At 36.3% G+C, this 13141-nt stretch overlaps 1 protein-coding gene across 1 annotated transcript in view; it reads left to right on the top strand.

The window, feature by feature from the left end:
• DHX36 (DEAH-box helicase 36) overlaps window positions 1-12413 on the top strand; it is a 34588-nt gene extending 22175 nt beyond the window's left edge. Inside the window, exons 17-25 of the mRNA XM_034439174.3 lie at window positions 360-458; window positions 1731-1904; window positions 2122-2208; window positions 4059-4142; window positions 4270-4369; window positions 4458-4548; window positions 6785-6905; window positions 7721-7873; window positions 11940-12413. Of these exons, the coding sequence (XP_034295065.2) occupies window positions 360-458; window positions 1731-1904; window positions 2122-2208; window positions 4059-4142; window positions 4270-4369; window positions 4458-4548; window positions 6785-6905; window positions 7721-7873; window positions 11940-12125 (1095 nt within the window). The 3' untranslated portion in view covers window positions 12126-12413. The remainder of the gene's footprint in view (window positions 1-359; window positions 459-1730; window positions 1905-2121; window positions 2209-4058; window positions 4143-4269; window positions 4370-4457; window positions 4549-6784; window positions 6906-7720; window positions 7874-11939) is intronic.
• Window positions 12414-13141: the final 728 nt, after the last annotated feature.

A 13141-nucleotide genomic window follows, 5' to 3' on the forward strand; every position in this document is an offset into this window, starting at 1 on the left:
TGAAAGAGAATAGCTGGTTGCCCAACTGGCTTTCATGCCTAAGAGGAAATTACAGAAGTCAATTTCATGATTTCTAACTTCCCTCCAGAAGTCAGATTGGCCTCCTTGGAAATACTTTTCGGTAGATTAGCAATGGATGAATTCTTGAGAATTTCAGGGATGTGATTTTTCTCCCATCATCTTTTCATGTTCTATGTCGTATTGTTGATTTTGAGTTCCATGAGCACATTTGGAGTTTTGGAGTCATTAGGGTTGTGAATTAGCTATGTTCGTAGTTTTCTTACAGGTGATATTTGATTGTATTTGTTTTACTTTATCATGGACAGATATAATCAAGTAGAATCATGGTTTTCTTTCAGATTTTGAAACTTGGAGGTATTGCAAACTTTTTGATGAAGCTCATGGATCCACCATCACGTGATGCTGTGATGCTGTCCATAAAGCATCTAAAGGAGTTGGTGAGTTTCTTTTTCTCTTGCTTGTATACAGGTAGTCCTTGACTTATAACAGTTTAGTGCCCATTCAAAGTAATAACGGCACTGAAAAATATGACTTTTGACTGTTTTTTACAGTTACAACCTTTGCAGCATTTCTATGGTCATGTGATCAAAATTCAGATACTTGGCAATTGGTTCATACTGATCACCTTTTGCAACCTTCTGACAAGCAAAGTCAAAGGGGAAACCAAATTCATTTAACAACCAGGTTACTAATTTGTTATTAAGTGCAGTAATTCACTTAACTGTGACAAGAAAAGTCATAAAATGGGGCAAAACTCACTTAAATGTCTCACTTAACAACAGAAATGTTGGGCTCAATTGTGGTCATAAATCAAGGACTACCTATACTAACAAATTTATTCATACTTAATTTTAGAGTGATCATTGAAAAGTTAAAGAATTGCTATATTTAGCCTAAAATAACGCATCATTTACTGTATTGCCATATTTGCCATATTTAGCCTAAAATAATGCATCGTTTACTGTAACGATTATGATATTTTTATAATAAAAAATATTGGTATAACTACAAATACAAATGTAACATTGCAGCTTTCCAGATTCAAAATATGTTCCTCTTTGAATTGCAAAAGAAATGGTCACTTATAAATAAAATAAAATGTTATAAATTTTGTGTTTATAAATAAAATAAAATGTGAATAAGTAAACTACCATAAGCAATGGATATTTATTTTAATAATTTTACTTGCACATTTTATATTTTTTTAAATAAAAGCTTTATTTTTTGCTTATAAAACATCAACTATTAAACTTATTTTTTTAAAAAAAATCATGCCTAGAATCGTATGTATATTTTTTATGTTCTGTTGTTCTTGTATATTGGTTAATTTGTACTCTGAATCCATTTTTGAATTTTCTTGTCTTTATTTTTGTCAATGGATAAAAAATGCAAGGAATGGCTTTGATATGTGACATACAACATATGATATGTCAGCATTGTGGCCATTTTCTATTTTCATATGATGAAAGGATAAGTTTGGAATAAACAGAGATATTCTTACAGTAAATATGTCATGCTAGTTATTAAAACAGTAATGTGGTTGCAAGAAACCTAATAATTGTCCTAATAAACCTAATTTAGTAGCTTATTGACTTTATAAGCCTAATTTAGCAGTTCATTCTTCTTCATTAAAGCCATTATCCATGCTCTCCTCTTTCGTGTTGCATGTTTTTTCATTGATTCTGTCTCTTTCCTCTTCCCACTGATAGAATGCATTGGACAGACAAGAACAGTTGACGCCCCTTGGTGTCCACTTGGCACGATTACCTGTGGAGCCACACATTGGAAAAATGATTCTGTTTGGAGCCTTATTCTGTTGCTTAGATCCTGTTCTCACTATTGCAGCTGGCCTCAGCTTCAAGGACCCCTTTATCATTCCCTTGGTAACGTATCTGAAAATAAAATTAAAAACATGTAAAATGCCTTTTTAAAATATGTTAGTAAGAAGTAGCTGGCAGAAATCCAATGTTTTACTTGATTCTATTCTAATTGTAACAAATTCAATGACACTTTGTTGCATGCTCAGAATGATTTTTTTTAAAACTGTAAACAGATGAAAAAAAGTTCTTTGTTTATCTCAAGTATTTTTCTCTTCTAAAGGGTAAAGAAAAATTAGCAGATGCAAGAAGAAAGGAACTCTCAAGAAATTCTAAAAGTGATCACCTGACTGTTGTGAATGCTTTCAAGGTAATTCTGTTACAATTGGCAATCTGTAGTAATTTGAGAGGGTAGCTGCCTCTTTGAAAGAAAAGCATACAGAACTCATAGATATAACAAACCTTCATTGCTGGGCAATGAATGAAAGCCATAGGAGTTTTCTTACTGTGGTATATATTTAATTTACTTGAAGCTGAGGTCCTTGAAGCTGAGGCCAGCTGCAATAGTGAGAACAGGATCTAAGCAACAGAATAAGGCTCCAAACAGAATCATTTTTCCAATGTGTGGCTCCACAGGTAATCGTGCCAAGTGGACACCAAGGGGCGTCAACTGTTCTTGTCTGTCCAATGCATTCTATCAGTGGGCAGAGTGAAGCTAAATCCACGTTATAAATACTTTAATATAGAAAAAAAAAATCTTATATCAGTAGCTGATATATTTTTTTAAAAAATCGATTTTTTTTTATTTTTATCAAATTTATTGTAATAAAATGCTTTTGGAGTAAAGATCTATCTAAAGATAGTTTTCTATTTAAGATACATTCATAATTTAGTTTATTCAGCATGAAATGGAGGCTTAGTTATGTAGCTAATGCTGTATATTCTGCAATATTGGGACTGTTGCAGGGCTAAAATCTACCTCGCTGGTTCAGAAGTGCACCGACCGTGCGCGAGGGAAGCGACCGTCACATATACATGCAGACCCTCTGCGCATGCACAAAATCTGCGCATGCATAGAGGGTAAAAAACACATTACTTCCTGGTTAAAACCTGGAAAACCTGGGTTGGCGGAGCCTCGTGCCACTATCACTACCGGTTCTTCGAACCACCTGCCACAATCGCTACTGGATCCCCCGATCCAGTCCGAACCGGGAGCATTTCACCCCTGGACTGTTGGTGAATCAACAGCGGGTCAGAGATAACATTTGCTCTTTAAAAATTATTATTTAAATCAAGTTGATTTAAATCAAGCCTTTTTACTAGTGATTTAAATCGTGATTTAGATCAAGTGGATTTAAATCAAATCCACCCTGGTAGCTGCTGTGATTCATTCTAAATAATCTTTAAAACTTCAATGTTTCATCCAGTTTGTATATCACGAAGTCCCTTTATCTTTGTTTTAAAGCCTAAGATTAATTACTTCAAATGTGTTTGTGAACAATAAAAAATCTTGTGATAGTTTAGGTAAAGTTAAGCTTTTGGATCATAGTCCATTAGTTGCCTTATTAAAAATAGTGCTTTGGAATTAATTTTATGTATTTATTACATTTTTATGCCGCCCATCTCCCCTACAAGATGACTATGGGTGACGGGATTATTCTTTTTTTTTTTTTTTAATTTGATTTATATGCCGCCCTTCTCCGGAGACTCAGGGCAGCTTACAATGCGCTAAGCAATAGCCTTCATCCTTTTGTATATTTATACAAAGTCAGCTTATTGCCCCCACAAACTGGGTCCTCATTTCACCTACCTTAGAAAGGATGGAAGGCTGAGTCAACCTTGAGCCTTGGCGAGATTCGAACCCTGCAGTAATTGCAGGCAGCTGTTCTTAATAATAGGGTGCTTTAGACCACTGTACTACCAAGGCTCTATCATATTCCTTTCCTATTCTTATTAGACACATAATGGTCTAAGGAAATACTATTTATTATGTTTGGGGCTTTTTCCTGTTTTGGATAAATACATAACAGAGACTATCAGTATATGCACTTTTTAAAAAATAATGTATTTTAATTATAAAATTTCCTATTTCTTGTGAAAATTCCTAAATCCACTTGGTATCTGGCATCTCATTGTATTTTAACAATCACATTTATTCCGTGGTTTTTCTTTTGAGTTAATCTAGTAAGGCCTGTATTAAAACATAAATCTTGTTTTCAGGGTTGGGAAGAAGCTCAGCGGCGTGGTTTCAGATACGAGAAGGATTATTGCTGGGAATACTTTCTTTCTTCCAATACCCTGCAGGTAATAACTGTTTATCTCTTTTGTAATGTAGGGAATCAGACTACATTCCACCATATTGTCTGTGGCAGGAAACTGCATTTTACAAACTCTGTAAGAGGTTACTTGGTGCTTATATGTTACTCTCTAGATGCTACGAAACATGAAAGGGCAATTTGCGGAACATCTCCTTGCAGCTGGGTTTGTGAATAGTAGGAACCCTAGGGACCCCAAATCCAACATTAACTCAGGTAAATGTTGAGGGGGAAGCAAAATAACAGGGAGGCTTTCAGTTCTTCCATTAAGAGTTCCACTTCCCCTGACTGTCTTTTCTTCCAGAAAATGAGAAGTTACTCAAAGCTGTTATCTGTGCTGGACTATATCCAAAGGTGGCAAAAATCCGAGCAAACTTCAGCAAAAAGAGAAAAATGTAAGGCTTCTGAAAATTTACTCTGAGACTATTTATATAGATTATATATATGCATATACACTGCTCAAAAAAATAAAAGGAACACAAGCAGAAGACATCCGAGATCTGAATGAATGAAACAGCCTTATTAAATACTTTGTTCATTACATACAGTAGTTTTGTGTTCCCTTTAGTTGTTTGAGCAGTGTATAAACTACTGTATGTAAAGAACAAAGTATTTAATAAGGCTATTTCATTCATTCAGATCTCAGATGTCTTCTGCTTGTGTTCCCTTTATTTTTTTTGAACTATACTGCTCAAAATTAATCTATAGATTAATTTATTAAGCAGAGCTCCATAATGTTGCAGCAAATTTACTTGGTATATTGGTTATCTTTTTAGCACTTCTGCCTGCTTGAGATTTGGTGTGTAATCATTGAAGAGAATCCTTTTCAATGAGTACTCTTAGGTGTCTGACTTTTTTTAAACAACAGGATAAGACCTTCAATCCCAGCTTCCAACAATGTAGCCAACATGATATAAGATCTTTTTTAGGACTCTGTACAGTACAAGGTTTATGGGGCTGCCCCAAGGTTTTTTTGCAGTATTATGCAAGGAAGGAAGTGAGAATTGGAAGACTAGGTCTATCCATGTTTTTGTTGCTTTATCTATGTTCAAGACAAATACCTGCAGCAGCTTAAAAGTGTTCCAACATGTTTTTTAAAAAACAAAAACTGGCATACAGGTAGTTCTTACTTAATGAACTTAATTGGATCCAGGAACTCTGCTGCTAAGCATAGCTGTTACTAAGTGAGAAATGGCATGACTGCTGTCTGGCTAGAAAGAGATAAAACAATTCAGTTTCATAACATTGACTATTGCTTGCCTCCTAACAATTCCCCTCCACTTTGGAATGCTTGAGTGCCTGCTTAATGTCTTGTATACACCAAAAGCAATATGAACACACTCCCGGGCTAGGAGCCATGGGGTCCTATGCAGACTTACTCTCTTGAAGTCCCTTTATCTCTAATCTCTCCACATTCTAAGGTGGGGGAAAAGGAAAAAAACTCAAGCTACTCCTCTAGGCAATCTTTTTGCCTCCTGCCTTTCAGAGGCAGGAGAGTTTGGAGAGGAAATGATTTCAAGAGAGTAAACTGTTGCATTATTCCCGTGGCTCCTAGCTACCGGTATATCCTAATCATCACCATAATCTAACCCACCCCTCCCCCAGAAACTGAATTTAAGGATTATTTAGATTTGATGTTTACTTTGGTTATTTTAGGCTTTCTAAAGTGTTATCCAAAAACTTTGTATATTTTTTTTTCTTTAAGAAATTGACTAATCTGATGTTATTGAAGGATGATAATTTTGATTGTATCAACATCTGAAAGCTAAAACAAGTTGCAGTAATATTGTTTTGTCACTAGATGGTGTTGCTAATGAACATTTTAACATCTTAGCTCTTAATTGCTCTCCTTTACATATTCTAAAAGTATATTTGTTTATCAAAAATATGTTAATTACATATTTCTGGGATATTTTGAATTAAGAAATGGTAGAAGATTATTTTTTATTAATACCAACATATTCTATATGTAAAAAGTAAACAACAAAGAGGCAGTGGATCATTGATTTGGAACTATCGTTGTGGAAAAACACATAGAGGAAAAATAAAGTAATTTATACATACAAGAGAACTAAATATAGTTGTAGGAAACTAACTGGATTCTTTTAATTTTAATGAGGAATTTTAAAAGATTATTCTTAATCTCTTTTGCATGTACTTTCTGGTTCTCATCAATTCAAAGTTTTAATGTAATTTTCTTAACTGTGGCAGACATCAACAAAATTCCCCAGCCAGCCATAGAGTCCATACATCTTAAAGTTGCCAAGGTTGAGAAACATTGGTTCAGTGTATAAGCTACTTTCTAATGTATTTACTGAGAGAAGACATATATGATGTTCCACATCTACATTTGCTGATCCTTACATGGAACAATTGTTTTATTTCATTGAGGGAACTACAATCTAGATTTTCTCCAATTTTCCCCATTCCTAGTCACCTCCCTCCATGGTACTTTTTTCAGAAGCTCCCCCAACTCTTAGGGCTAGTCAGAAGTCAGTGTCTCACTGTAGAATGGAGAGTGAATCAGCAAATGGTCATTAACTTTTCCAGGCCTTTTAATATTTTTTTTTAAATTTTTTTTGTTCCTGTACGTCTCTCTCCTGTAAGTTGTAACTGCTTTGTATCTTTCAGGGTTAAAGTTTCCACCAAAACAGATGGAACAGTGAATATTCATCCCAAATCTGTGAATGTTGAAGAGACAGAATTCCATTACAACTGGCTAGTTTATCACTTGAAAATGAGGACAAGTAGCGTAAGTTTAACATTTTTTTTTACTAATTTTAAATATAAATGTGTATATAAATGGACTTTGGCTGAAACAATTGTGGTCTTTCCATGCTTGTTTCATCTCAAACAACCCTTATTAGCTACATATATCAGTTAGAAATAATTAAGCTTTTCTTGAGAAATTAATAGCTAATAGCTAGATAATCCTAGACTGGAAGATACCAGTATTAAGATGAGCATTAAGTATTAAATACTTAGTAATACGTATTAAGAAGTATTAAGTTAATACTTAATACTTAAGTATTAAGATGTTGCCAGTATGAATAAATCTCTATGAATAAATCTTATATTCACTTTTGTATCATGCTTTTGCTTAATACAAAGCAAAAAGGTACAAAGGTATTATCACTTTGCTTACCATTTGGCCCTATCTAATACTGTTAGTAGTATAAAAGAGAAAATTTTTATTTTATTTCAAAATTATTACAAAAATATCTGAGTTGATTTGCATTCAGTCAAGTGCCATCAAGGGCTGCTTTCAGACTGAATGATAAAACAAACCTTAAATTAATTAATTAATTAAATTAAACTCAGTGAATTAGATAAGTATGACATGCCTGATGGGTTAGAAATAAAAACAAACACTGCTTATTTTTTCTTTGTGGTTACAGTAGAAAACAAATGTACCTTGTAAAGCTGCAGGAATGGGGTTTATTTCTTTCATTGTAAATCATGATATACTGTGCTATATGGACACTGTAAAGACAATTAAAATCAAATAATGTTCCAAGGCCATATATTACTATGTTTATTGTGTGCTAAATGTTTTTGTTACTATAGATATACCTTTATGATTGTACGGAAGTTTCGCCATTTTGTCTCTTGTTTTTTGGAGGAGATATTTCAATTCAAAAGGACAAAGATCAGGATACAATTGCTGTAGATGAATGGATTGTTTTTCAGTCTCCAGCAAGAATAGCACAGCTGGTAAAGGTGAGTAAGTTTCCGCTAACCCTGGTGGAATTGGTCACTTAAAATAGTTGATACAATTTAATAATTATATTATAAAGACTATTTCTAAAAACAAGTTTCATGTAGATTATTTCCTTAAAATGTGGTAAATATGAAAAATATTACGCGTAATTCTATTTAAGTGCTTCATTAAGTGCTGATGCTTAAAACAGCTACATCATTTTTTTTCACAGTCTGTGAAAAATATAGGCGGTTTTAATTAATAGAGTGATGCCCTACTCAGAATCCAAAATGCTTCTTCCAAATGATTTTCAAAGCATACACAGAGCTAAGATAGAAAACTGTTTAAAAACTTCCAAATATTTCTATTTGGCCTGCTAATATTAATTATAAAATAATATTCATACTAAACTACTGTATTTGCTATTCAGCTGAATCACTCATTTAGTTTAACCTTAATGTATTATGTTCTCTGCATGACTTAGTGATTACCTTTTAAAGATACACGTGCATTAAACTTGACTATGAGAAATATCATTTATTTTGAAAACAATCTTTTGACTGTATTGATCCCTTGAATATGTTTCCTTTTGATACTTGTAATTAAAAAAAAAATTCAGAGTCCAAAACTGCATTATATACTATATCTTTATATAGCTTGAACAGATAAAGTTGTTCCCAAAACAAAACAGTTGACTTTCTAAAAACTCTTCCCTCCTGTTATAAACCCGTGCAACTGTTAAGAACTATGGGACAGTCCTTTTGAAAGATTCTCTAGTGCTCAAAGGCTGCCTTTTGGATATGTGGGAGATGAGTTTGATCTCTTTTCCAGCTGCAGAAAATCTGAAGATGCAAATTTAAGTTAAATGTAAATTTTAAATTTAACATATATTTTCAACTTTTTAATTTTATTAGGCATACTGAGTGTGTTGAATAGAAATTTAACAGTGATAAATTTAATTGCATTTGATAAAATATTGAGGGGAAAAATGAATAAAATGACTGCATGAAAAGAAAAAATGAAGCCCTAGATGGAAAAAAAGATTACTTCCCAAAATAATGTGTGAAAAGAACATGTGGAAGTTGCTTGGTATAGAGTGAAAATAATTATGTTATAGAGTGCTGCATAAATATTTGTACAGTAATCAGAAGAATTAGTACCAGTAACAGAGTTGGAAGGGACCTTGGAGGTCATCTAGTCCAACCCCCTGCTCACGCAGGAAACCTATACTAGGGTTTTGAACTGCCGACCTTTCTGATCAACAAGCTCAGCATCTTAGCCACTGAGACACCTAGCCAGGCATAGGAAAATATTCTTGGTAAAATGATGAAGTTAAAGAGACTGAGAATGAGAAAATGCTTCTAAGAAATGATGAAAAACAATAAAAAATCTTGTGCCTGGTGTATCTAGAGAAAAATAATAGTTGCAGAAAAAGCAACAAATAAGACTAAAAAGACAAAGCAAATGCAGAGTAACTGAGCTAAGGGAATTCTGGAAAGAATGTTTTAGAGATTTGTAGGGAAATGATAGTGATATATCAAAGAGAAATTGAAACAAGTATTTTAAACAATACTATCAAGAGAAAAAAAAATTTAAAAGGTCATAAATGCTGTGAAAATCTTAAATATGCAAGTATACATAGTATACCTGGAAAAACATGAGTATGGTTGTTGGCTGTGTAACTTGTTTAACATGTCTTTGAAGGTTGCTTCTATGCCTGAAGATTGAAAGAATGCTGTTATTTTTCCCTGTATACAACGGAAAACATATCAAGGATAAATTCAATAGAGAGAGATATAAGTACTGTGTTTCCCCAAAAATAAGACACTGTCTTACATTTTTTTGAACCCCGAAATAAGGGCTTGGCCTTATTATCGGGGAGGTCTTATTATTTTGGGAGTGCAGGAGACAGCAAGCGTGGCCGCCTCATGGCTTCTGCTGTGTTGCGCTGCTGTGGCAGCACAACACAGCTGCTCGTCAGCTGTTCGCTGGGCACTTGCCCACTTCCCATCCATCCATCCCCCACCTGCAAACTCCGCCCCGCTCCCACCTCTCTGCCGGGCAACCCCTGGCAGCCCCATATGCCCAAAGCATGCACCCACCCGGCTCCCGTTTCCACAGTACCTGGCTCTTTATTGGGCGGGGGGGAGTGGCATGTGGGGTGGAGCAGAAGCAAGACACATCTTACCATCTCTTCTCCCTCCCTTCACCAGAGGCCAGGGAGACGCGTGACGCGCCTCTTACCTATCTTGCAGGTCTGTCGCGTGTCTCGCTGTTGTCTGCAGACAAACACGTAGGGTAAAACTAAACTACTAGCGAGTGTGAAAAGTTTGATTGAACTTGTGAGTTTTTTTTTACCCTACGTGTTTGCCTGCAGACAACGGCAAGATATGCGACAGACCTGCAAGGCAGGTAAGATGGCTCCACGCACCCCAATGGTAACAGCAGCCTGGCTTCTGTTCTTTCCCGCCATCTCTTTGTCGAGGGGGATGGTAGGTAGGGCGGGGGAGAAACGAGAGGCATGGAGCGAGACAGGGCTCGCTCTTCTTGCCATCTCTTCTCCCCCTCTTGCCGGGCATGGCAGGGCTTCCTGTCCCTGTCCCAGTTGGATGCAATTTGGGGAGGGGTGGGGCCGGGGAGACACGAGACGCGTGTCTTATTTGCCTGTTGAAGCTCTGTTGTGTGTCTCGCCATTGTCTGCAGGAAAACATGTAGGATAAAACTAAACTTCTCATGAGTTCGAGAAGTTTGATTGAACTCGCAAGGTTTCTTTTACTCTACAACGTGTTTGCCTGCAGACAATGGCAATACAAGCGACGGAGCTACAAGGCAGATAAGACACATTTCACGTCTCCCCAGCGCCACCCCTCCCCACTTGCCATCCCCAAATTGCATCCAATTGGGGCAGGGACAGGAAGCCCTGCCATGCCCGGCGAGAGGGGGAGAAGAGACGGCAAGAAGAGCGAGCCCTGTCTTGCTCCGTGCTTCTCGCTTCTCCCCCACCCCCCTCAATAAAGAGCCGGGCAATGTAGAAAAGGGAGCCAGGCGGGCACAAGCTTTGGGCATCTGGGCCTGCTGGGAGTCGCCCGGTGGAGTGGCGGGAGTTTGCAAGGGATCGCTTCCCCTTTGCCTTCTCTCCCAAAAGCGTTCCTTGGGCGCAGCCACTTCTGCCGCAGGAGACTCACGCCTCGCGCCAGCCTTCCAAAGGGTACATAGCAGCAGCTATCCACACTTTCTTAACCCTTATTTTGTCCTGACCCACGTGGCCCAGTACGGTCGGGGCGAAATAAGGGTAAAAAATTGTGGATAGCTGCTGTTACAGTACCCTTTGGAAGGCCGCTGTGAGGCACATGGGGCGCATCGCTTGGTCTCCTGCTGCAGAAGTGGCCGCAATCCGTGGCAAAAATGACCGCGCTTGCTGGAGGGCTTATTTTCGGGGAAGGGCGTATATTTACGCCCACCCCAAAAATCAGGCTTGGCCTTATTTTCAGGATATGTCCTATTTTGGGGGAAACACAGTATATATATATTAATATTTGAAATTGTAAAAGGAAGAGTATAGATTAAATAATATAGAAAATATATTGTTATAGTTATATAAATTTTATATAGTTATATAAAAACAAAATACAGGTAATCCTTGACATACCACTGTTTATTTAATAATGGTTCAAAATTACAATGGCCTTGGACTTAAAACCTATCCTTGAAGTTACAGTAATTGCATCACCATGCAGTCACATGATTATAATTTGTTCACTTGGCAACTGGCTCACATTTACAATGGTTACAGCATCTTGCAGTCGCATGACTGATTTGTGATCTTCCCTGCTAGTTTCTGAGAAGCAAAGTCAGTTGGGGAAGCCAGAATCACTTTAACAATTGTGTAATTTGCTAAATGATTCTATGATTTGCTTAATGGCCATGATAAAAATGGTCTTGAAATCAGGTCCAGTGGGTACTCACTTAATGACCATGTCCCTTAGCGACTGAAATTCCTGTCCTTATTGTGGTTATAAGCCGAGGATGGCCTATAATGATAAAAACTTGATGTTACTCTCATCAACAACCCTTTTTTATCCTTAGGATTTGAAAAAAGAACTGGATGACCTTCTGCAAGAGAAAATAGAAAATCCACAACCTGTGGACTGGAACAATACTAAATCAAGGGACACTGCAGTGTTGACAGCTATTATAGACTTAATCACTACACAAGAGAATGAAACTGCCAGAAACTTTGCGCCTCATTTCCAAAATGAACAATACAATTAATAGTGTTCCCTTGCTGCTGAAAACATGGTAGTGCTACCAATTTTTTTCCATCCCTCCTTTTACTTTTTTTTATATCTGGGCATCTTGATATTTCATCTTTAGCGTTAATATTTCATAATGGCTTTGTGTAAATGGCATGCCGTGTATAAAGTACCTGTTTACATAGCTCTTAAATGCATTATCATCTGTAATATTGTGTATGTACATCAAGTTATTTGCTGCTGCTTGTATAATTTTTATTTCCCTCTGGCAAAAGTTGGATAAAATAAAAGAATGAACTGATTTTTATATTCTTTGGCTTACCCAATTTGTGAAATTGTTAGTTTGAAAAATGATCAGAATAACTAAAATTTCACTTTTTGAATATTAGTCGTATGTTTATTGTCTGTTTAGAATTAGTAAGGAATTCAGTTAGAACTGGTATATATCCCACTGGTATATATCCCACTGGTCTGTAAAGTCCAAGTCACTAGATAAAGAATATGATGGGAAAGGCATTCATGAAATGGGAATATGTTTGCATCATTTTAGTATAGTAATAAATACCTGCTTCATTCCAGCTGCTTTGCATACAATGTAAGAAATAACATGTTGACTTTCAGCAACCAAGGCTTTATTCACAGCAAAAACCCTTCTCTGATAGCTTGCAAAAAACTGTCAGCTGTTTGGATGAGAACAGGTTTTAATGTCCTCCCTTTGCAAAGTGTATTTGAATATGGGACTGTGGGACAGAAATAAGGTCCTTCAAATTCTAATGGAATCAAGTACACATTAACTGTACACTAAGGAACAACCAGACTTCTATTTCAATAGTGTATTCTTTATTTTTAAAAATGTTCCTGCAATTATAATTGAACCCATGTACTACTTTTTAAAAATCAGTCTGTCCATGTTGGACACCCTCTTAATGTGTGCAACTCCTTGAATTCAGTCTTCAAGCTGAGATTTGTGGGAGTTAAAGTTCACACATTTGGAGAGTGTGCAGGCTTGGAAACATTATTTGTCCCAGTGTTCAT

This window comes from Pantherophis guttatus, chromosome 6 (assembly GCF_059756535.1).
Source record: "Pantherophis guttatus breed Tessera chromosome 6, ASM5975653v1, whole genome shotgun sequence".
NCBI classification, from domain to species: Eukaryota; Metazoa; Chordata; class Lepidosauria; order Squamata; family Colubridae; genus Pantherophis; species Pantherophis guttatus.